The sequence below is a fragment of the Bison bison genome, unplaced genomic scaffold, assembly GCF_000754665.1.
Source record: "Bison bison bison isolate TAMUID 2011002044 unplaced genomic scaffold, Bison_UMD1.0 scf7180017864384, whole genome shotgun sequence".
Taxonomy (NCBI): domain Eukaryota; kingdom Metazoa; phylum Chordata; class Mammalia; order Artiodactyla; family Bovidae; genus Bison; species Bison bison.
In genome coordinates, this window is record NW_011494956.1 from 8,283,653 (window position 1) to 8,306,833 (window position 23,181).

Genomic DNA, 23,181 nt, shown 5'->3' on the forward strand with positions numbered 1-23,181 from the left:
AAGTCCTAACCAACAATTTTAAAAAATGAAATCGTATATAAAAATACCAGGGTAATTCCATAGATCCTTAGCAACAAATTTTCCCTGACCACCTTGATATATTCACCCTGGCCAACTTGAGAAGGACTTCCCTGGTAGTTCAGACGGTAAAGCCTCTGCCTACAATGGGTTCAATCCCTAGGCCAGGAAGATCTCCTGGAAAAGGAAATGGCAACGCATTCTAGTACTCTTGCCTGGAAAATCCTATGGACAGAGGAGCCTGGTAGGCTACAGTCCATGGGGTCACCAAGAGTTGGACATGACTGAGTGACTTCACTTTCACTTTCCTTCAATTTGAGACAGTGGAGAAATGTCATAGTATCAATGAAGAACTGGTGGCATCTCATTTTATTTTCTGGCATATGACGATAAATTTCAAAATCACTGAAATGGGAGCACTCATGTTGGTCAGTTTAATTTTATAGTAACCAAATTTTCAGTTAGTTGTGAAGTATGGGATGATATATGTCAAAAAATCTGTTTTTCAAACCAAGTTTCTATAACTTTTTGATTATGGCACATGTGACATTCTAGTTGAACTATATTAATGATGCTTAAAACAGATTTTATTTATTAAGAGGAAAAAATAATGAGATAAAAAATACAGTGCCAAGATCAAATTCAATTGTTGGCTCTAGAAATATAAGTAGTAACAATACTGATCAAAATGTTAACTCCACAGCAAACTTCAAATTAGTTTGAACCAAATTCTTTAAAAAAAGACAAAAACTACATGTAAGACTTTTAGAGTGAAAATGATTTAAAAATGTAGCTTTATCAAACATGCAAAAGCTCGTATTTATCATAGACGCCTAATGTATTTCCATTCACATTGCTGTGAATGAAATCTCCAAAACTAGATACTCAGAAGCATGGTATACTGACCTGTCCATAATACTCTGAATATTTCTGTAATAAGACAATTATTACTGTAATTTCTCATTTATATCTGTTAATGAAGACAATTAGTGATAATGAATATCACCTGGCAAAAGAGCAAAGCTGAAATGCTTCAGGAAAATATTATATTAATAGTATAGAAGGTAATGGTGTGGTTTTTTTTTTTAGAGTAAATTAGTTTATAAATTTAAAACCGCTAATATATTTTTGGATCTATTAGAAGCAATGTTTACTTTGTAATTACAGTCTGGAATATGATTTGAGACGCAATTCACAGTGATGTTACAAGTACTGTAAAACTTTGTTAATATCAGGTATATAGTATTACAGTTTCATAAATGATTTATTGTGTTGCTTAAATTTAATCTCACATACATTTAAATTATACATATTTATAGAACTGAAAAAGTACACTAATGATCAATATAAATGGAGCTACAAAAATATAAAAGGACTAGTAATGTAGCAACAAATATGACCAGAAAACAAACATGAGTTTGTTTGTTTTTTAACAGAAACTAATATTAATAACAGTGCTGACCACCATTTTATAGGTCACAAAGTTTGGGCATCCAAAGAAATTCCACTGAATTTCACAACCATAGGATATGGTATTGGATAACCCCACATATTAGTCCTGATAATTTGTTTATGTTTTTAAAAGTCACTACTTAATCACCTTTTAGTGATAACTTTCGAACTCATTACATATTAAATTACTAATCCTAGAATTTAAACTTCTTAGTATCAATATATCTGTATGAAGTCAGTATATGAAGTCAATTATAAGGAAGATATTTAAAATACTGAAAGCAGGGAAGAAGAGGAATTATTCCTAGGTTGCAACAATATCCATGCAATAAAACCTAATCTTTTAACATCCTCCCCGAAGTTTATAATATACTAGGTAAAGGGGTTTGGCTTGGGTTACATTTGTTTAGCTTCCCAGATAAAAGACTGACTGTATACTAAGAATATCCCATCTTCCAAATCATAAATAGGCCATGTAGTTAAATTGAGCACTTGTTTCTTCCCGTGAGACAGATTAGGCCCAAACATACTTTTTTTCCTTACTGCTCCTCACAAGAGAGCATCTTCATTACACAAGAAGCTACTAAAAAGATAGGGATGTAGTCAGTTATTTCTTGATAAACCACCTTTACAGTGCCTTAACAAAATTAACTTGATAAATATTATACATTCAGATGATGAATTGTAGAAAAGAGCAGCAAATTAAAAATGAAATAAAGAAATAAGGAAACTTGTGAAATCACTACAAAGAAATACTAGCAGTACAGAACTAAGAAGTAGCTGGCTGCTCGATGATCAGTCTGTTATACAATATCCACAAGATAACTGAACCATACGGCATGCCACCACTGGTGATTTGAAAAACTCTCTTGTCCAAAATACTTACACTAATGACAATTTGTGAAATGTTTGTAGAATTGTGTCTATAGTACCCTCTTTACCTCTCATTGCTGCAAAGTTTTCTCCCGTCACACCACATACCTCTTTATATTAGGTGTCCCTTGTCAACATAAGTTCTCGGCAGTTCCCAGTACTCTGCACTTTTTCTTCCCACTGCCATCCTCTCCAAGCCCAAACACTTCAAAGTCTCTTTTCAAACAGCTTCTTTAAAAGTCCCACTAAATACATTAAGTAAAAGTGCTATTAAACAGCAGCTTGATATTACTTCTCCTGGAAATGTTACCCATTTTAAAAGCATGCTGAAACAAAGGCAAGCAAAATTTAAGTGTAATCCAGGCATCAAAGCATGCTCCATACAATGCAACAAATCATACCACAAAGGTGACACAAGACTCTAGATTAAGCCCAAGAATAAGGGTGAAATTCGATTCTTTCCATCCCTCCCCTGACTCCTAAATGCTGAAATTCAAAGGCCTCCTGACATTAATTGCAAATCAAATTTCCTAAAAATGCTCTTCATGAAAAGCTGACAGGGAATGAATCCAGACTGAGTCCTTTCATCATTTTCTTTTTCTGCACAAGAACTGATGACCGATAATCAGCAAATTAAAGGATTTATACTAAAGCCACCATCTACTCAAGTTACTTTCAAAGAGCGTATGTAGCTTGCTGCTGCTGCTAAGTCGCTTCAGTCGTGTCCGACTCTGTGCGCCCCCATAGACGGCAGCCCACCAGGCTCCCCCGTCCCTGGGATTCTCCAGGTAAGAACACTGAAGTGGGTTGCCATTTCCTTCTCCAGTGCATGAAAGTGAAAAGTGAAAGCGAAGTCGCTCAGTCATGTCCGACTCTTAGCGACCCCATGGACTGCAGCCTACCAGGCTCCTCTGTCCATGGGATTCTCCAGGCAAGAACACTGGAGTGGGTTGCCATTTCCTTCTCCACATGTATAGCCGCTCTTATTTCAACTAACCTTTACCTCTAAACTACAGCATTCTATGTCTAAAAAGAACATGCGTACTCAGAATTTTACTAGGTGGTTGGGGCAGACTTTACAAAAACTGGCACAGGAGTATTCTATTTACTTTTTCTTCTAATTTTTTCAGAAAGACAAGAACCAATGTTACCTTTGAGATGATTCTGACACACTTTCAAGATCAGCAACAGCCACTATTAAGTGGCCACTACCTAGACAGCATATTCAAAAGCTGAGACATTACTTTCCCAACAAAGTTCCGTCTAGTCAAGGCTATGGTTTTTCCAGTGGTCATGTATGGATGTGAGAGTTGGACTCTAAAGAAAGCTGAGCGCCAAAGAATTGATGCTTTTGGACTGTGGTGTTGGAGAAGACTCTTGAGAGTCCCTTGGACTGCAAGGAGATCCAATCAGTCCATCCTAAAGGAGACCAGTCCTGGGTGTTCTTTCGAAGGACTGATGCTAAAGCTGAAACTCCAGTACTTTGGCCACCTCATGCGAAGAGTTGACTCATTGGAAAAGATTCTGATGCTGGGAGGGATTGGGGGCAGGAGGGGAAGGGGACTACAGAGGATGAGATGGCTGGATGGCATCACCGACTCAATGGACATGAGTTTGAGTAAACTCCGGGAGTTGGTGATGGACAGGGAGGCCTGGCATGCTGCAATTCATGGGGTCGCAAAGAGTTGGACACGACTGAGCAACTGAACTGAACTGAACCTGGATCAGCACTTGCCTAGATCTATAGAACTAATTTACATAAAAGCCAGCTATATACACTATAAATCAAACTGTAAAATCATTTTTATTTCCTATTTTTTTCCTTTATTCCTTAATCTGTACACAATTTTCAAAGAGCCACCCACCTAACGATAGATTAACACTGCATCTTCACAATTTCTGCTTTAGGAATTCTCAAGTGGAATACATTATGAACATTTTACACACATAGAGAAAAACTGCTAAATGAAAAAGGATGAGAAACACAGATCATCTATAGCAAATTTGCTCTCATCCTTTTTTACTTTTACTGGACAAATATAATCCATGGAAAGCTCAGTTAAAAAAAGAGTCATAGAGAGCAAGTTTAATTTCCAACCAGTAACTTCCAAATATGGATGTGTCTTTTCTATCACAAATGATTTTCATTCATTCAACTACAACTACATCAATAAAACTCAGTAGTTTAAAGAGTACAGACTCAAAATAGATCCTAGTTCTACTACTTCCTAACTAATGTAACCTTGGGCAAAGTAATTATAAAGTTTTGCTAAGCCTCATTTTCCTCATTTGGAAAACAGGGGTAACAACATATCTGGCTCACGGGGTTGTGAGGATTAAATGAAATCATCTATGAAAAGCATATGACTCTACCCAGAAAGCTGTCTGAGTAAACGTTTGCCATTTGGCTTGATGAAAGCTCCTAAGTAATAGTGGAAACCATAGCTACTTTAGGAAATTTTTCACTTTTAGATTTGGTTTGGGTAACCCTGAAAAAGGTTTAACTATTAGTGAATATAAACAAACAAACAAAAAAAACTGCTATAATTCAAATTTAAATTTATTTTTTAGCATAAATGTATATCATAAGTACATGTAAGAAATAAGCCATTTTTCAAAATCTAACCCAAGAATTCATTTCAACATACCTGAAACAAAAAGTACCTATTTCATCTCACTTGTTAAAATTGTTTTTAATTTACATGTGAGAGAAAAAGCATACATATTTACTTTTCACCCTACCTCCAAAAGCCAAATCTCTCCAAGGATCTTACTGATGTTATAAAAAGGAAACTAACAAAGAATACCAAGGCTATTTCAAATGGCATGACTGGACAGGCTACAAAGCTATCATACATTAAAACACTTTTGAGATATGTCATGCAATAATCCTAAATATACACACCATACAAGTATTTACTCAAGCTATGTTCCATTATGACATTCCTCTGTCCTCAGTTTGACAAGAATATTAAATTGCCTCTCTTGACATAATCTCTGTTTGCTTTAAAATAACCGTTGCTCAGTAAGCTGGGGTAGAAAGAAGTGGCAGCCACTTAGTAATTCTAGTATAAACACAATCTGTTCCCCACCCTCCACCCCGAGTTTTTTTTCTTCCCCATCTGAGAGAAATTTTAAAAGAAGAGAATTCAGACTATCTACTCCAAAATACTAAAAATTTTACATAATCCACAGACAGTGACATTTATGAGGTTGTATGTTTCTTTACATTTTCAAGACTACTCCAAACTGTGTCCATGGTGGACTTCCACATATGCTTTCATCATATAATTTAATACTATTACATAAGAGCATAAAAGTTACTCACGATGGACACAGGTAGACTTTGCTTATACTTAAATGTATTTTCAAAAAGTTGCGTAAATAAAATCCTATCTCAAAAACAGTGACAGGAGTTAAGGAGGCTGTCATTTATTTAAAAAACACAGAGACCAAAAAATCCTCTGTAATCTTTTCACAAGGTAAGTTGCCCTTTGGGTTTATGTTTTGGAAGTTTGCATGATCCTAAACATTTTTCCTAAGTAAGCATGGCCATTGGAAGCCAAGCTGAATAAATTTACAAAGAAAAGTTAGAACGCTTTTTTACATGTAGGAAATAAAAGCAGTCTTCGGGCAATGAATTTCCCATTCTTTTTATTATATTCATCAATAGAGAGATGAACGCTTAAGTGAAGAGACGTTATTATAGCCATAAAACTAATCGATTTCCAGATTAAAGAAAAAGAAAAACACATTAAATATATTCCAAATCTTTGCCCTGTAATTATTTTGTTCGTTGCTGTTTGGTCGTGAAGTCCTGTCCGACTCTTTTACGACCCCAAATTATTTTGTACTACCTGTATTTCCCGAAGAAGGAAGAACAATAAACCTTTCTCTCCTATAAAAAGCATGAACAAAGCTGTTCCGTAAATTTGGAGAAACTTTGGAACTTAGAATTTTCGGTAAAGTTCTGTCTTTATGTCCACCTAGGATACTAAAATACCTAATCCCATCCAACAATCACAGAACACTGGGTGGCTGGAGTTAAATAATACAAGTAACGTTTAAAAAGAAAGAAAGAAAGAAAACAAAAAACAACTGAAAGCCCATAAGCAAGAGAAACCCCAAGCAAGGACAAGGGATTTTAGGACTGAAAAGTCCCAAACTAGACAAAACCTCTGGGCTTCCACAAAGAACTGAAACCCCAAAGGGGAGATCAGGAGACCCAGGTGGGCAGTAGCGGAGCTGAGGCTGAAACCCTAGCAGCGTCTCGGCTCCCACGACGCTACCTCAACTCCGGACCCCACGAAAGGAGACCAAGGGCAGAGCCGCCGCCCCCAGGCGCGGGGCTCCGAGGGCGGCACCCGCGGCTGCTCCCGCCCTTCAGCTCCGCACACCCGAGGCAGAGGCGTTGCCCGGCGGCCCCAGTGATGCAGCGGGCGCGGCGGGAACAGACGCTCGGCGCGAGAGCAAGAGGGAATGCCCCAAGTTGAGGCCGGGAAGAGGGTGAGGGGTGTGGAAGGCAGGAGCATCCAAAAGCGGAGAAAGGGGCCTCGCTCTCACCCTTGTCGCACGCCAGCAAGAAAAGCTTCTCATTCAGGGTGTTCTCCTCCTTCACTTCCCGCACATCCTTCAGCGCCATCACCTCGTTTGGCGACGAAGAGGAGGATGGGGAAGAAGGCAGGGAGGAGGAGGAGGCGCCCGAGAGGTCCGTGCTCGGGTACAGGGCCGCCATCATCGCGGCCCATGAAGGGGGCAGGCCAGGGGACGGGGGGGGGGCCCCCCCGCCAGCCCCGACCCCGATCCCAGCCCCGCCCCCCGGCTGGAAAAGGGATGAGTCGTTCCCACGGCCGCCTCTGCTCGAGGCCCGTTGGCCCCGAAGGGCGTCGCCTCCCACGGAGCCAGCACTCGCCTTCCACAGACAGCCCCAGACTGGTGGCAGCGCATGCGCGGCCCCGGGGCAGCGCCCCTCCCAGCCGCCGGCGCCCAGGCCGAGCGGGTCCGCGCCCGTCCGGGGACGACAGGGTGGCGCGCGCCAGGGCGGCAGCCGAGCGAGGGGCCGTGCCAGGAGCCGCAAGGGCCGCGCGGGGGGCGCCCGGCCAGAGAGGACGACGAAAATCGGTGGGAGAGGAGCTCCAAGAGGAGATTCTACACGCGCCGGGCTCCAGGGCCCTGGGAATCATCAGCCGAGCAGTGCCCGGAGGAGATGTTCACGGCTCTCCTCACGTCATCTTCTGCTCAGCGCTAGCTACGACGACGGAGTGGGATCGGCGGTGGGTGGGGCCTGAGACGGAGGCGGGGTCTGAGAACACCCCGCCCTCTACCCCTTGTGCTGCCTCCTGGAAGGCATCCTTGCAGCCTAGGAAAAGGAGAACGGTCGGGTGCACCCTCTCGACATCCGAGTTGCAAGTCTGAGGTAATTTCCCTCGCGGTCTCTGGGTGCATACATGTAAACATGTGGCGGGGTGGTTCGTTGAGCCTCTGACGACTTAACGCTGAGTCGAAACCCCTAGTGGAATTGTCGAATTATTGCATATTCCTTTGTCCTCTGGCTAAAGCATAAAGGACAGGACCCTTGCCACACCACTACACCCGTTTGTGTGCAGTTATACTGGGCTAGCTACCCTCGTTTCTAAAACTGTACTTTTTAAAAAACTAGTTTGTGATATAAAATTTGCATGACATTTCTGGTGTCATACATTTATTTGCCTGTAACCATTGGATAAGCACATCATTAGGATCTATCTATGTCACAGTCCTTCCAGTAGTTTCTTGTTCATATTCACATATATTATTATAACTCAGGTTTTAGAAGATGAGTGTTATTTAAGCAAAAGCTAACTGAATGCAGTAAGTGCTACTTCCTTGAATATTTTTTAAAAAATTATGCTTGATTTAAAGCATATTTTTGCACCTTTAAGAACTGGGGGAGGGGGGCTGAAAATTGTATCCCGAATCGTTTTCATTGCTTTCCACAGCCAACTATGCAAAAATCTCAATTGTGCCCCGAGTGCTTGGGTTTTTAAGGCAATATATAAATTTACTTGAGTATCACATATTCGAGAGAAATACTTCCTGTTCTTTTCAAGTTGACTTGCTCCATCCCTGTCCTGCCAACACTAACTCCCAGATTTCCTAAATATATCGTCCTCATTATGCAAAGTCCTCTTTCCATCATCTCTGAGATCTTTAGTAGACTAGACTGCCCACCTTTCCAAACATTTTCATCTGTTTACTTCAAAATGGTTATCTATTGAATTATGTTAGCTTTTCCTCTCTTATCCCTAGTAGATCATAAATCTGCCCTTCTCTAATATTTAATACAGTTCTAAGTTTGTGTATCTGGTGGACTGTCAAAATTGCTCATAATAAATCTGGCCATTGAACACAGTGGTACATATTTGTTTACATGTGTGCGTGCTTACACACTCTTTGTAGTTCAGTAAAAAATTTTTTGTCAGTAGCAGAACAACTCTAACCCTGACCCTTCCAAAAGTTCCAGAGTGTTTCAGGGTAAAAATTAAGGTGACTCAGAACTATAATCAGTAGTTTTTTCAAGCTTCTGGGTTTAGGTGATTCCTTATCCATAGGATTCCCTCAGGGGCTGGACTGATTTTTTAGATTCAGGAGAATTCCAATGTACTTTAGGAGCTAGTCTTAGGAAACATTCTAAAGAATTAGAGGGTTTTTCCTCCTTCAAAGTAAGCTAGTGTTGCACCTGTATCTTCAGACGTCTTTTTGAATCATCCCAGATGCAAAAGATTCCCTTGTTTCTTGTGTTCATTTTTATCCAGCATAAATTGGGGTACTTTAGGATCCTCTATATTTTTCATCTTTGATATGAAATCAGTGATAGAATTATAATGAACAATGGCATGCAAGATTCAGAAGCAGCACATTGCTTAAAGCAACTCAGGGAACCTCAGGTACCAAAGAGAAGAGCCATTACAACTCCAGTTGGAGAGAAAATTCAGATTTAGTTCTATAAGTAACAGGCCCTATCTTCATCTCCAAATTCTCTTCTTCTCCCTCTCTATTCTTAGGCCACATTTGCATATTTCTTTGCCTAAAATGCCTGCAAGACTCTTCCTGCCTCAGAGCCTTTGCACTTGTTCCTTCTATTGAACAATTATCAGACTTCTCCTCATTCATATCTCAGCCTGAATATCACAATGCTAGAGGGACCTTTCCTGACCTACCAAACTAAAATCTTTACCCCAGTTCCTAATTCTGTATCACATTACCCTGTTTTATTTCTCTTATTGCATTTATCACCATTTGCAACTCTTATTGTTTACCATCTTTCTCCAATAGGAAATAAGATTCATGAGGCCAGGAAACTTTGTCTATATTTTTCTCAGTTGAATCTCTAGTGTCTAGCATTATACCTGGGTCATAATAGATGAATTTATTTTAATGAGTTAATTAACTCAAGTTATTTCATCACAGACTAAATTTAAACTAATCATGTGTTGATCTTTCCAAAAATTCTTCCTACTAAAGGATCATAGAACCACCTTTGCTTCTCCCAAAATAATAACTTTTGTTTGTTTTACTCAAGCATAGGGATTGTTCCTTTTTTTTTTTTTTAATTTAAAGGGATCATACCCCAAGATCATGTGGGATATATCCCAGGGATGCAAGGATTCTTCAGTACATGCAAATCAATCGATGTGATGCACCGTATCAACAAACTGAAAGATAAAAACCACATGATCATCTCAGTAGATGCAGAAAAAGCTTTTGGCAAAATTCAACATCCATTTATGACAAAGTCTTTTCTGGAAAATGAGTCTGTGAGATTAATTTTCAAAGTTATGTATTTTTCTTTAAATGAAATAAATACGGACACATTTGTACATACACAGAATTTTATTAAATTTTTTGTGAGAAAAAGAACAGTCTAAAGTGCCAAATTTCATGTAAGTTAGAGAACTTAGCGAATATGGTGAAAAAAAAATCAAAAGGGGAAACATAATTTAAATAATCTCACAAAAGAGCAAGAACACATCTTCATATAAGATAATCATCATCAAACTATAAAATTAAGAAAGGAAATCTTTTTTATTTCTTTTATAGAAGAATATATTTCAAAGTCTCACCTGTTGATGTTTCTTTCAAAAAAATTTCTATTCTAAACATAGGAGTTGTCTCACTCTTACCAACATGAATGTTCTAATCCATGGTAGATGGGGGATTTAGACTACTCATTCACAGTGAGATAGAATGACAGCATTTTTTGTAGTACAGCAGTACTGCTCACTGGCACAAACAGTGGAAGATGAAGGAACTAGACTTCTGGATTCACCTGTTAGGAGCAGAATCGGTCTATTGCCAAAAATTCAGACAAAAATACATCTGAAGCATCGCTACTCCCAAGTGACATAAATATTAATCAAACATTGCCAATTTGAAGGAAACTGGGAAAATGTGAAAATATGCTGAATATTAGCTTTGTGTTACTTTCTTCTAAAGATATTTAACAGGCATATTCTAAATTATTTAGGGCTAGAGTATCAAAAATTAGCATGTGTAACATGAAGCTAACAACACAGCATCAACATGTCTTGAGAGCTGTAGCCACAGTGGCTATAAACATTTGAAAGAAGTCAGTTGAAAAGTAACTATATGCATACCCAAAATGAATATTTCTAAAAGAAATCTTCATGTACCAGATAGCTACAAACTGAAAAGTGTTACACAGCTAGTGGGGGCACAATAATTATTTCACGGTTGGCTAACCGACCAATACAGTCTTCCTTCAGTATCCAGAGGGTTGGTTCCAGGAACCAACCCCCCACCCACCCACCACAAGGATACCAAAATCCACAGATGCTCACATCCTTAATATGAAACAGTATTTGTATATAACCTACACATATTCTCCCATGTACTTTAAATCATCTCTAGATTACTTATACCTAATATACAATGTAAATACTGTGTAAATAGTTGAAAATACAATGTAAATGCAATGGAAATTATTGCTGGCACTTGGCAAATTTAAGTTTTGCTTTTCCTAACTTCTTGGAATTCTTTTTTTTTTTTCAAATATCTTTGATCTGCAGTTGTGGGAATCTACAGATGTGGGACCATCTGATATGCATGCATCAGATATGGAGGGCTGTCTGTATACATACTAGTTAAGAAAACCTGGGTAATTCAGGTACAAAATATATATACGTACACACACATATTTCTCTAATAACACCTTACCTATATATATATATATATATCTGCATGTCATGCAGTATATATAAAGTATCATGTAGTTAAAATTAAGTGTTAAGTAAAAATCTCCTGCTATTAATACTTATATAAGAGAATGAACTTTGAAGTTTATTCATGAGTTAGTCCTTATATAAAAAAAGTTTAGTGTTAACAATACTTGTCACTTAAAAATTTTAGACACTATAGAAATTTACAGAAAAGCTAAAGTTTTGGACCACTTTACCTAGCTGGAGGAAAAAAATAAAAGGATTAAGCTGGATTTTGACTCTGAATACATTTATGATCAAAATCAACACACACACAAAATCAAAACATACTTCACATCAGGGCTTGCAGAAAAATTTTTGTATTGATCATTTTCGAACCATGAAAAAGAATGAATTAGTCTTGTTTTAAGGAGACTTCAAGGAAATGAAAATAATCATAAAGTATCATCTTGAAAATAAACATATTCTGTTATCAGTATCAACTGGTAAATTGTGTTATCCAAAAAGACCAACAAATCCTAACTAGTATGAACAGGCTATTAAAATCATTAATGATTTCTACAACTATTTTGAGCATACAAATAATCTCTGGTTTTATACCTACTGCATTTCAGAATTCTGTAAACTGTGAGACATTCAATGTGTTTAATGTGGCAGAAAATCATATTAAATGCTTCATTATTTTATTTTGTTCAGTCCTTTTCCCATTAAGCATGCAAACACTGTCATAACCATCTTTGGTTTCACTTCCACAAGGTCATCAGGTAAGGCATATATCCGGGCACCGATCTTTCGAGCAACAGAAATGGCGTATCTTGAAAAGACAAGACAAATATCTTGGTATTTGTTGTCACTTAATATATGTTAACAAAAGAATGAAATATTTTGACACGATTAACTTTACGATTAAGTTTCTGAGTCTTTAAATCATATTCCCCATATAAGTTGTATTTTAAAACGTCAATTTTTAGGACATAATACTTCACATATAAGGATTAAGAATGAAAGAGCCACTATGTTCTAATATAAACCATAAGGCTTACTTAGCATTGTTCAGCTTGTCCTCATCAGAAAGGTCTTCTCTCTTAATCATTTCTTGACGAACTGCATTTGGTGCAATGGCATCTATTAAATCTAAGACAGGTAAGCTAGTGCTAATTGATTTGTCCTAGAAAATAAAGATGAACATTCATAAACATCTTTGGTGCATGTTAGACTGGAAGGTCATAACCATATAAGTAAAAGCAATTCAAAAATTTTCATTATACTTAACATTCAGCTATTCTGCAACCAACACATATCACAAACCATTTAAAATATGCTTTTCCTTTTATCCTTGCTGAGCTTACAGCATAGAGAATGGTCACCATACCTGTAATAAAGTGTGGGGATATGACAGTTCCTGAAGTATGCTAACTACAGTATCCATTCTATAAAAAACAAACAACTTTCAAAAGGGAATAGATGAAATTTAAATCAACAGTTTTACAAATTCTAGCAGTATTCTTTATCTTAGACCATGGATTCCTAAGACTTCACTTAATATTTTTCAGAAAAAAAAAATGAAAAGGAACTAATATTTACAAAGGCATTATTCTTGTTGCTTTACATGTTTTTGTTTAATCCTAACAGTCTGGTAATAAAGAAATTAGAATCTCTCTTTTAAGATGAAGAACATGAAGGTCAGAGAGCTCAAAAGACCTATTCCACAACCAGTCCATACAGAACCAGTATTTGAACATATAGCTGTCCAACTCTAATGCCCAGGATTCTTCAGTTTTGATGTTACTGTCAAAGCAACTAAAAATGAACAACGAAATTCTAATGGATAGAACTTTGCTATTGAAGTCAGAAATCATGGTCTGAATTGATTTTACCATTTATCAGTACTTGAACAAATTATTTGTTCTGTCTCTCAGCATGAATAGTGGCACCTGTTGCTTGCACCAGAGCCCACTCATTCTTCACTACTTTCCCCATCCTGACAGAAGCCACATTTTTATTCTGAATGCATACCTCCCACACATGGATGTGTGCTTCAAGGAAAACTAACCCCACCACAGCTCCAAGGGTGACCCTGAATTAGTGTAGACCATTTATTCTGTGGGTGAGGTGGTAAACTTACTTTTTATGTATAGAGCATACTGTAAATAACAGATACACTAATATCTATGGCATTAAAATTTTGGTGGGGGCAGAAATTTAGGAAGAAAATGTCTAAAAGACTCATTAGGCAGACAAGAATGAAAAAGATTGGAAAAAATAGTCAAAGAGTTAATGAGAGGAATCACATCTGATTGCTATAGTGATTTATCTGGGCTTAATTTTTATATTCAAGAAGAGCTATGGAAAGCTAGCAACACCCCTTCCTGAATGTAAATGAGAGGATGAAATGTTTGTCACAACAAGCAGCTATCCGAAGATAAGAGGAAAACCAGCTTTAGAAGGAAGCTGGCCCTTTGGATGGCAAAGCAGAGATGATAAAGACCTGAAAGACATTCTTCAATTACTGGCGCAGCCAATCCTGATGTCTGCCCTACTTCTGGATCTCTGCTATTTCTCTGTACCTTTCCTTTTGGTTTAACTCATTTTAAGTTGAGTATCTCTTGCTGCTGCTCCTGCTGCTAAGTCACTTCAGTCGTGTCCGACTCTGTGTGACCCCATAGACGGCAGCCCACCAGGCTCCCCCGTCCCTGGGATTCTCCAGGCAAGAGTACTGGAGTGGGGTGCCATTGCCTTCTTACTTGAAGCCAAAAGCACCGTTTTCCTAATCACTACAATGGAAATATCACAGGATTCTTGGGAATATTAAATGAAAACATCTAGTACAGTTCCTGGCCAAATGTGGATCTTAATAACTGATAAAACAATTTGAAGCTATGTGAAGAATGCAGAGTTCTTTTTGAGGGCTGGGATCTATGAACTGCTACATTTATTTTTAAAAAATTATATTCTTCATTTTCTAGAATGTTCATTTTATGAAATGGGTTTTTTGGAGTGAAGAAGATAGAAGAGTCTGGTGGGCTATAGGCCATGGGTCACAAAGAGTCGGACACGACTGAGTGACTAACACACACTTTAGGGTCCTTTATGATGCTAGTAATCCAGCTTCTGTTTTAGGGGCATCTTTTCTATTTCCAAAAAAATCTCACACATGTTTTCTTAATGTACAGTCTGCAGACCACCTACATGAAAGTCGCCTAAGATGCTTATTAAAAGTACAAATTAATCCCTGCACTTAGAGTAACGAGAGGTTATTTGTGGATGGGGCAAGGAATCTACATTTTTAATAAGCTTCCTACAAGAATCTAATTACATATTACACTTTCTAAAAGCTTAACATGCATGTCATTCTATAATAAACTAAAATTTTCTGTGTGCTTACTTTCATATAATATTTCTATGGTGGTTCAAAAACAGACATGTGGCTTAATTTTGTTATATTTTGATTATTTACATACTTAGGAGAGTTTTTTAAGTTTGGGGAAAATTGTTCTTTTTTCAGCTTTATTGAGTTAAAATTGACAAAATTCTAAGGTACTTAAAATGTACATCTTGATTATTTGGTATACCTACACATTGTGAAAAGATTCCTCCCATCTAGTTAATACATTTGTCACTCACTTCTGTATATATATATTGTGTGTGAAAACAAATAAGTTCTACTCTCTCAGCCAATCTCAGTTATATTAAAATAGTGTTAACTATAGTTACCATGTTATACATTAGGTCTTTGGACCGTATTCGTCTTTTTATTGTTATTCAGTTGCTCAGTTGTGTCCAACTTTTTGAGACCCCCATGGACTGCAGCATGCCAGGCCTATCCTGGAGGCTGCTCAAAATAATGTCCATTGAGATGCCATCCAACCATCTCATCCTCTGTCTCCCCCTTCCCCTCCTCCCCTCAATTCATCTTATAGCTGAAACTTTATACCTTTTTGTGGTATTTTAGATATTTCTTAACTTAGATTTAGGAAACAAGGATTTTCTCACCTATTTCCTTATGATTCATCTTGTGAAAAACTTACTAAGTTGAATGAAAAATTTAAGTTTCTAAAGATTATATTGGATCCCTTATCTTCCTGTTTCCAGAAAAAAACAACAGACCTATCGTCCAACTCCTCTGATTTGCATATGATCAGCGAAAGACATTTTACTGCAAAAGGAGCAGGGGTTATGGTAAAACCCTTCAGTTCAGTCCAGTCAGTTTAGTCACTCAGTCATGTCCGACTCTTTGCGATCCCATGAATCGCAGCACGCCAGGCCTCCCTGTCCATCACCAACTCCTGGAGTTCACCCAAACTCTTGTCCATCGAGTCAGTGATGTCATCCACCCATCTCATCCTCTGTAGTCCCCTTCTCCTGCCTCCAATCCCTCCCAGCATCAGAGTCTTTTCCAATGAGTCAACTCTTCACATGAGGTGGCCAAAGTACTGGAGTTTCAGTTTTAGCATCATTCCTTCCAAAGAACACCCAGGACTGATCTCCTTTAGAATAGACTGGTTGGATCTCCTTGCAGTCCAAGGGATTCTCAAGAGTCTTCTCCAACACCACAGTTCAAAAGCATCAATTCTTCGGCGCTCAACCTTCTTCACAGTCCAACTGTCACATCCATACATGACTACTGGAAAAACCATAGCCTTGACTAGACGGACCTTTGTTGGCAAGGTAATGTCTCTGCTTTTTAATATGCTGTCTAGGTTGGTCATAACTTTGCTTCCAAGGAGTTCATTTAATTTCATGGCTGCAATCACCATCTGCAGTGATTTTGGAGCCCAAAAAAATAAAGTCTGCCACCGTTTCCACTGTTTCTCCATCTATTTCCCATGAAGTGATGGGACCAGATGCCATGATCTTCGTTTTCTGAATGTTGAGCTTTAAGCCAACTTTTTTAACTCTCCTCTTTCACTTTCATCAAGAGGCTTTTGAGTTCCTCTTCACTTTCTGCCATAAGGGTGGTGTTATCTGCATATCTCCCTTAGTTTAGTATATAAATACATTTTCATCATTTTTCTTTCACTTTCTTTAAGTTAATCACATAGAAATTACTTAAGCAAAAAGAATGCCAGAATCTTATAGACAACTTGTCTAGAGTTTGGCTTGATTTTCAAGATAGTGAAAATTATTAATTTGTTAATTTGATACACATTTCTTAATTTGATACACAAGAATTGATGCTTTTGAACTGTGGTGTTGGAGAAGACTCTTGAGAGTCCCTTGGACTTCAAGGAGAGCCAGTCAGTCCATTCTAAAAGAGATCAGTCCTGGGTGTTCTTTGGAAGGAATAATGCTAAAGCTGAAACTCCAATACTTTAGCCACCTCATGCAAAGAGTTGACTCATTGGAAAAGACTCTGATGCTGGGAGGGATTGGGGGCAGGAGGAGAAGGGGACAACAGAGGATGAAATGGGTGGATGGCATCACCGACACGATGGACAAGAGTTTGGGTGAACTCCAGGAATTGGTGATGGACAGGGAGGCCTGGCGTGCTGCAATTCATGGGGTCGCAAAGAGTCAGACACGACTGAGCGACTGAACTGAAGAAGCGTTGAATATTTACAGAATTAATGAGCAGTATGTCACACAGCTAATAAGTAGCTAAGCCTATGTCAAACCCAGGGCTAACAACACCATAGCTTAGCTTTCAACCTGCAGTTAGATCTGGATGTGAAATCCAGCTATTCTGCTTAACATTCAATGACAGTGGACAAGTTATTTAACTTTTCTAAAACTTTTTGCTTATAGAATTAAAAGTGAATTAATAGAATTAAAAGAGAGAATTAAAAGAAACAATGTGTTCGTATAGTGACACATAGGAATCAGTCAATGGTAATTATGATTATCATTATTGACTGACATACCACCTCCTTATCTTCTTGGTGAGGAAAAGTAACATTGCTACTAAAAGGGGTAAATTTGTCTTTTCTAAAATTTCTGGGTACAGCACTGCCTTGATTAATAGATTCTTACTAGTACCACTTATTATAGCTTTCAAATATAACATACCAAACTGGAAGAAACCTCCCTAGCCCAGATATTTTTTAGCATTCACTGCTATATTTCTTAATTATTTATATTCTGTCTAAAGGTTTTATTATCAAACATATGTAAATGCCAAGCACTTTTGCAATATGTTTTTTCCACCTCAGTTCTAGTAAACCCATAGTCTCAAGTCTGCTTTTCTCTTAAGCCATCCCCCTTAAATGGTTTGTGTGTGTGTGTGTGTGTGTCTGTGTGTATGTGTTAGTCACTCAGTCATGTCCGACTCATTGTGACCCTTTAGACTGTAGCCTGGAGCTCCTCTATCCATAGGATTTTTCAGGCACAAATACTAGAGTGGGTTGCCATTTCCTCCTGGGAATCTTCCCAACCCAGGAATTGAATCCGGGTCTCCTGTGCCTGCTTCATTGCAGGTGGATTCTTTACCCTCTGATCCATCAGGGAAGCCCCCATTTTTCAACTGTCTCTTCTGTTCAACTGATCACCAAGTTGTAATTCTAGTTTTAATATCTCTTTTAATCCAACTAATTTCCTGAAAATTACCTCAAATTCAATAAGTTGAAAAATGATTGTTAAATTCACTGCCTGTTTAGAAAGCAGCTGTATCTCAGACATCCCCACTTTTTATTACCCAGGCCCCAAATACCCAGTTTTTTTTTTCTCACCAAGAAGATAAGGAGGTGGTATGTCAGCCAATAACAATAATCATAATTACCATTGACTGATTCCTATGTATCACTATACTAACATATTGTTTCTTTTAATTCTCTCAACTTTATAAGCAAAAGAGTATTAGATAAGTTAAATAACTTGTCCATTTAAATAACTCCTCTCCTTCCTGTGCATCCCTAAGTTAAGAAGCCAAATCCTACCTATTTTTTTGCAAGTAACTATCCATTCTTGGGCTTCCCTGGTGGCTTAGATAGAAAAGAATCTGCCTGCAGTGCAGGAGATGGTGATTAGATCCCTAGTTCGGGAAGATCCCCTGGAGAAGGGAATGGCTACTCACTCCAGTATTCTTGTCTGGAGAATTCCATGGACAGAGGAGCCTGGTGGGCTACAGTCCATGGGGTCACAAAAAGTTGGACACAACTGATTAACACACACACAGACACACATCCATTCTTACAGATCCCAGTGCCCATTTCCCACCCCTACCCAGGATCTGTATTACCTTGAGTTCTGCCTCAATAGCTTCCTTGCACTTAACATGACTCTTCCTCCTGTCATACTCCCTACCTTCACAACAGTATTTCTAAAATACTTTGCTTACATTACTTGCCTTATCAATATCCTCTTTAAAGCCAGATTTCTCTATTAGGGGAAACATTGACTGAAACTGCCCACCCTGGCCAGGCACCACAATAACCATTTGCATGAGTTATTTTATGTCAGGAGGTCCTGGTAACGAACATGGAACTAACAAGCCGCCACCAACCAAAAGCATTTGGGAAAGGTCAAAAGGAGATGGCACGTGTCCTACCAACCTCCCAGAATCCTCCTCTCTGGAATCCATCTTGGCTGAGTGCTGGGTGCACCACCAGGAAAGACCCTAAGTCAGAATGATTGGCCAAAGACAATCCAGAAACTAACCCAATTACCATAAAACCTGAGACTAAGAGCCACGTGGCAGAGCAGTCCTCCTGGTTTCCCTTACCCTGACACTCTCCGCCCAGGCGCTCCTTCCCAATAAGATCTCTTGCTTTGTCAGCACATGTGTCTCCTCAGACAATTCATTTACAAGTGTTAGACAAGAGCCCATTCTCGGGCTCTATCTAGACCCCTTCCTGCAACACCTCCACAGTCTTGGCCCAGCCTATATCTTGCACCACATCCCTTAGGAACCATTCTGTCTATCCAAACTACTTCTAAACTTCTGAGACTTACCTTTATTCAAGGTGGACCCTCTTCTAGCTTATTATTACCCTTTTGTTCTTTGGTGCCTGTGTGCTGGGTCACATCCAACTCTTTGCAGGCAGATTCTTCACCACCGCACCACCTGGGAAGCCTTGTTCTCCATGCATTCAAATCCTGCCTCTATCTCTGATGCTCAAATAAAATCCAGCTTTCTCCATCTACCCTTCAACTGACCATTCATTTGGAAATGCGTTAAATTTTCCCATAATATTAGTTGTATTATATCTTTGGATTTTAACGTTTACCCTGTAGTAGTATTACTTCCTCAGTTATACCAATCTTATCTCTCAAATAAATGGCAAATACTCTGAGAGCTGAAATAATTTCTTACATCCTTTCTTTACCTAAAAATGTTACTTAATAGCTAAGACCTCAAAAATGTTTTATTAATTTGCTTCTAGATATTATCTATTATATTTAATGATCTATATGCTTATTATTTTTCACAAACTAATGTACAAATGAATTTAATTTCAGTATAACAATTTTAAAGAGTATCTGTCAATTAGAGAGTTTTATATATCCCCCTTCCTGCCTTACATTTTAAGTTGTGTTTTATATAAAGACAAATCATGGCCTAAAAATTATTTTCTTTTTATATCAGCAACAATAAAAACTCAATGTAATTAGTTCCTTACAAGATGGAAAAGAAAGAAACACTGTTGAACTAGGACTTTGTGACATCTCTGCCAACATCCAGCTCAGTTTTTGGTAAAGAAAAGAAGATTGAATTTATCAATTTCTGACATTTCTTCTGCTCTACCATATTGTCAAACACATATAGCAAAGACAAAGAAGAAAGTAAAAATGAGTAGATAACTTTGGGGCGAGTTTAGGGTTTCATCTGTTTGCACTCTTCAGTCACTAAAAAAAATACAAATTGAAGGCTAAATTTTCACATATAATAAAATCACAAACACAAGGCTCACTGAATGGATGTGAACAAGCAGACATGCTTATTTGTAGCTACTATCAGCTTACATGCAAAAGCAAAACACAGTGGAAATGCATGAAAATTAGTCAGTATGTATGTGCAGGCTACATTCTGAGTGCTTTACAAATGATCCACAAATGCTCGGAAGTGAGTGGTAAGTGCCATTATGAAGCCAGATGACAGGATTTGATTTTTTTTTTCCTACCAGTTTTCTCAATTCCCACTTGAATCGGTTTGGCTGGCTCTGTTATGCCTTGGAAATGATGTCAATACAATTCTGAGACTGCTGCTAAGGAGCACAAAACATTATAGTCCTATATAAACAATAGCTATTTATCTTTCTCTTTCCTTTGACAATTGGATTTTTGGCTCAATTTCTTCTTGAACATTATATGACTAGAGTCCCATAATATTAACCTGCATTTATATTCAATAGGATAACCAGTCAAAATATATTAATTCAAATTAAATATTTCTGGTTTACACATCCCAAATAATCAGTATGCCTAAGCTCATCAACTGGGTGTTTTAACAAAACCTAAGTCAGTGTAATCCCCAATAAAAATTCTTTCCTAAACGTAATTTCTTACCCCTCCCAAATTTTAAAATAGCTTTTGATTACCTTAAAGCTGGAAATGAAAGTATTTTTGTTTGCACTTTTAAGAGTCTGATTGACCCATTCAATGATAATTGCATCATTTACTTTTTCACCCTCTCCAAGATCCGATAACACATTCAGTGTGTACCTGTAACAGAAAAGATACATATTTAAGGCTGAAAGTGGTGAAATTTACTCTTATATCATTTATATCAATATTTAGATGAATATTTAAGAAATATTTCAATTCTAATAAATATTTCTAATTTTACTCTCGTATTTGCACTTAGTAGATTCCAAAGTCACAGAGTTCAGTAATCAGAAACAAAAAATACTATCTAGTATATTAAAAAATTAAAACAACTCTTTACTAAGCAGTTTTTCAGAGGCATTAAATAAGAATAATTGTGTTTCTAGAGATTGAGTCACTTTCAAAACAAAGTAAACATAAAAAATTTATTGTCAACAACAAATCATTAACAATATATTTTGCATTGTATATTTCTTCTGTGTTTGCTATTCTACAAAAGTAGCTAAAATTTTACTTCAAATGACTTGTTGAAGGAAACTGATAGTGATGCCACAAACAAGTCAGTCTTTACCTTCTCATCAGCTGCCACACCAATGCCAGAGTGAGTGTTGAATTTCCTTCATTTAAGTCCTGCCCAGCAATGCCAACCAAGGAGAATTTGGCCTTATTCTTCCCAAGTTCCACTGCATAGTTACAGTTTTCAATCTGTAAATAGTAAATAAAAGTTTAGGTATCACGACAAATTTTTTAATGTATTTCTTGAATAGGCCAGCTTAGTTCAGTCATCTGAAAAATACTTGTGATGACACTGAAAATTTATAACAATTTCATATCCTAGTAACCAGTGAAATTAGGAAATAACTATTCCATTTTATAGCTGAAAATATCAGATCACCAAGGGGTTAACCAGGTAAGGAAACAACTGACTGAAAAGTTTAAAGATCCTCTCTTATTCTTGACTGTCTTGACTGTCCAAGATGACACAGTGAATTAGTGGTAAATCTGAAACTAAAAACCTAGTTTTCTGTATTCCATCAGTTGAGGTAATCAGTGTTCTTTTGTCTACATTTAAAATTAGTGAACAGCGAAATTGTTTAAGAATCTAACTTCATCTCTAATATTTTATATCTAGATCTCACCCATCCTTTAAAATTAAGCTTTTAGCCAATGATTTTCAAAAAAGGATTAACCTTAACTATATCATCTGCTTCTTTTTGAACTTTGCTTCTTTGTTGAACTTCCAATCATGATTATCTTATAATGCTTATGCACCATCTTCTACTTAGCATTTTATGAACCTTCTTTTGCCAATCATACATAAGCTCCTTTTAAAGGAAAAAAACTATAAAATGCACAAACGAGGATAGCCATTTCCTTCTCCAGGGGATTTTCCCAAGCCAGGGATCGAACCCAGGTCTCCTGCATTGCAGGCAGATTCTTTACCATCTGAGCCACCAGGGAAGCCCTGTCCCCTATAGTAAGAATCTGATGCATGAATACCAAGTAAACTATCTAACTACTTCTTTCCAGTGATAAAAGTACAATTAAAAAGTTTTTGTCTATCCTAGCCTCTACAGAAGTTCATTATTTCCAGTCATCTAGTATTATACTTATCTCAGAACACACACTCATTTGTGTGTGTATATACATATACATATACACACACAAATGAGTGTATACATATATATATACATATACACACACATATATATATGCCCCATATGTGTATGCACATATATATGCTCAATCCCAAGGAAGGGCAATGCCAAGGAATGTTCAGACTGCCACACAACTGTGCTCATTTCACAAGCTAGCAAGGTAATGCTCAGAATCCTTCAAGTGAGACTTCAACAATACATGAACTGAGAACTTCCAGAAGTACAAGCTGGATTGAGAAAAGGCAGAGGAACCAGAAATCAAATTGCCAACATCTGTTGGATCATCGAAAAAGCAAAAGAATTCCAGAGAAACATCTGATTCTGCTTCATTGACTATGCTAAATCCTTTGACTGTTAGGATCACAAAAAACCGTGGAAAATTCTTAAAGAGAGGGGAATACCAGATCACCTTACCTGCCTCCTGAGAAATCTGTATGCAGGTCAAGAAGCAACAGTTAGAACCAGACATGGAACAACAAACT

At 37.7% G+C, this 23,181-nt stretch overlaps 2 protein-coding genes across 11 annotated transcripts in view; both read right to left on the reverse strand.

Moving 5' to 3' along the window:
- Positions 1-7,094, reverse strand: part of TRPC1 (transient receptor potential cation channel, subfamily C, member 1) — a 60,867-nt gene extending 53,773 nt beyond the window's left edge. For 4 of the 9 annotated variants that reach the window (XM_010858148.1, XM_010858147.1, XM_010858145.1 and 1 more), the window contains exon 1: positions 6,907-7,094. In XM_010858148.1, the coding sequence (XP_010856450.1) occupies positions 6,907-7,081 (175 nt within the window). In that variant the 5' untranslated portion in view covers positions 7,082-7,094. The other 5 variants (XM_010858152.1, XM_010858151.1, XM_010858150.1 and 2 more) reach the window with 4 other exon arrangements.
- A 4,739-nt stretch (positions 7,095-11,833) lies between these two features.
- PLS1 (plastin 1) overlaps positions 11,834-23,181 on the reverse strand; it is a 114,247-nt gene continuing 102,899 nt past the window's right edge. For both annotated transcript variants that reach the window (XM_010858154.1, XM_010858155.1), the window contains exons 13-16: positions 21,613-21,746; positions 21,035-21,158; positions 12,605-12,729; positions 11,834-12,375 (exon numbers count right to left, since the gene is read on the reverse strand). In XM_010858154.1, coding sequence (XP_010856456.1) covers positions 12,240-12,375; positions 12,605-12,729; positions 21,035-21,158; positions 21,613-21,746 — 519 coding nt within the window. In that variant the 3' untranslated portion in view covers positions 11,834-12,239. The remainder of the gene's footprint in view (positions 12,376-12,604; positions 12,730-21,034; positions 21,159-21,612; positions 21,747-23,181) is intronic.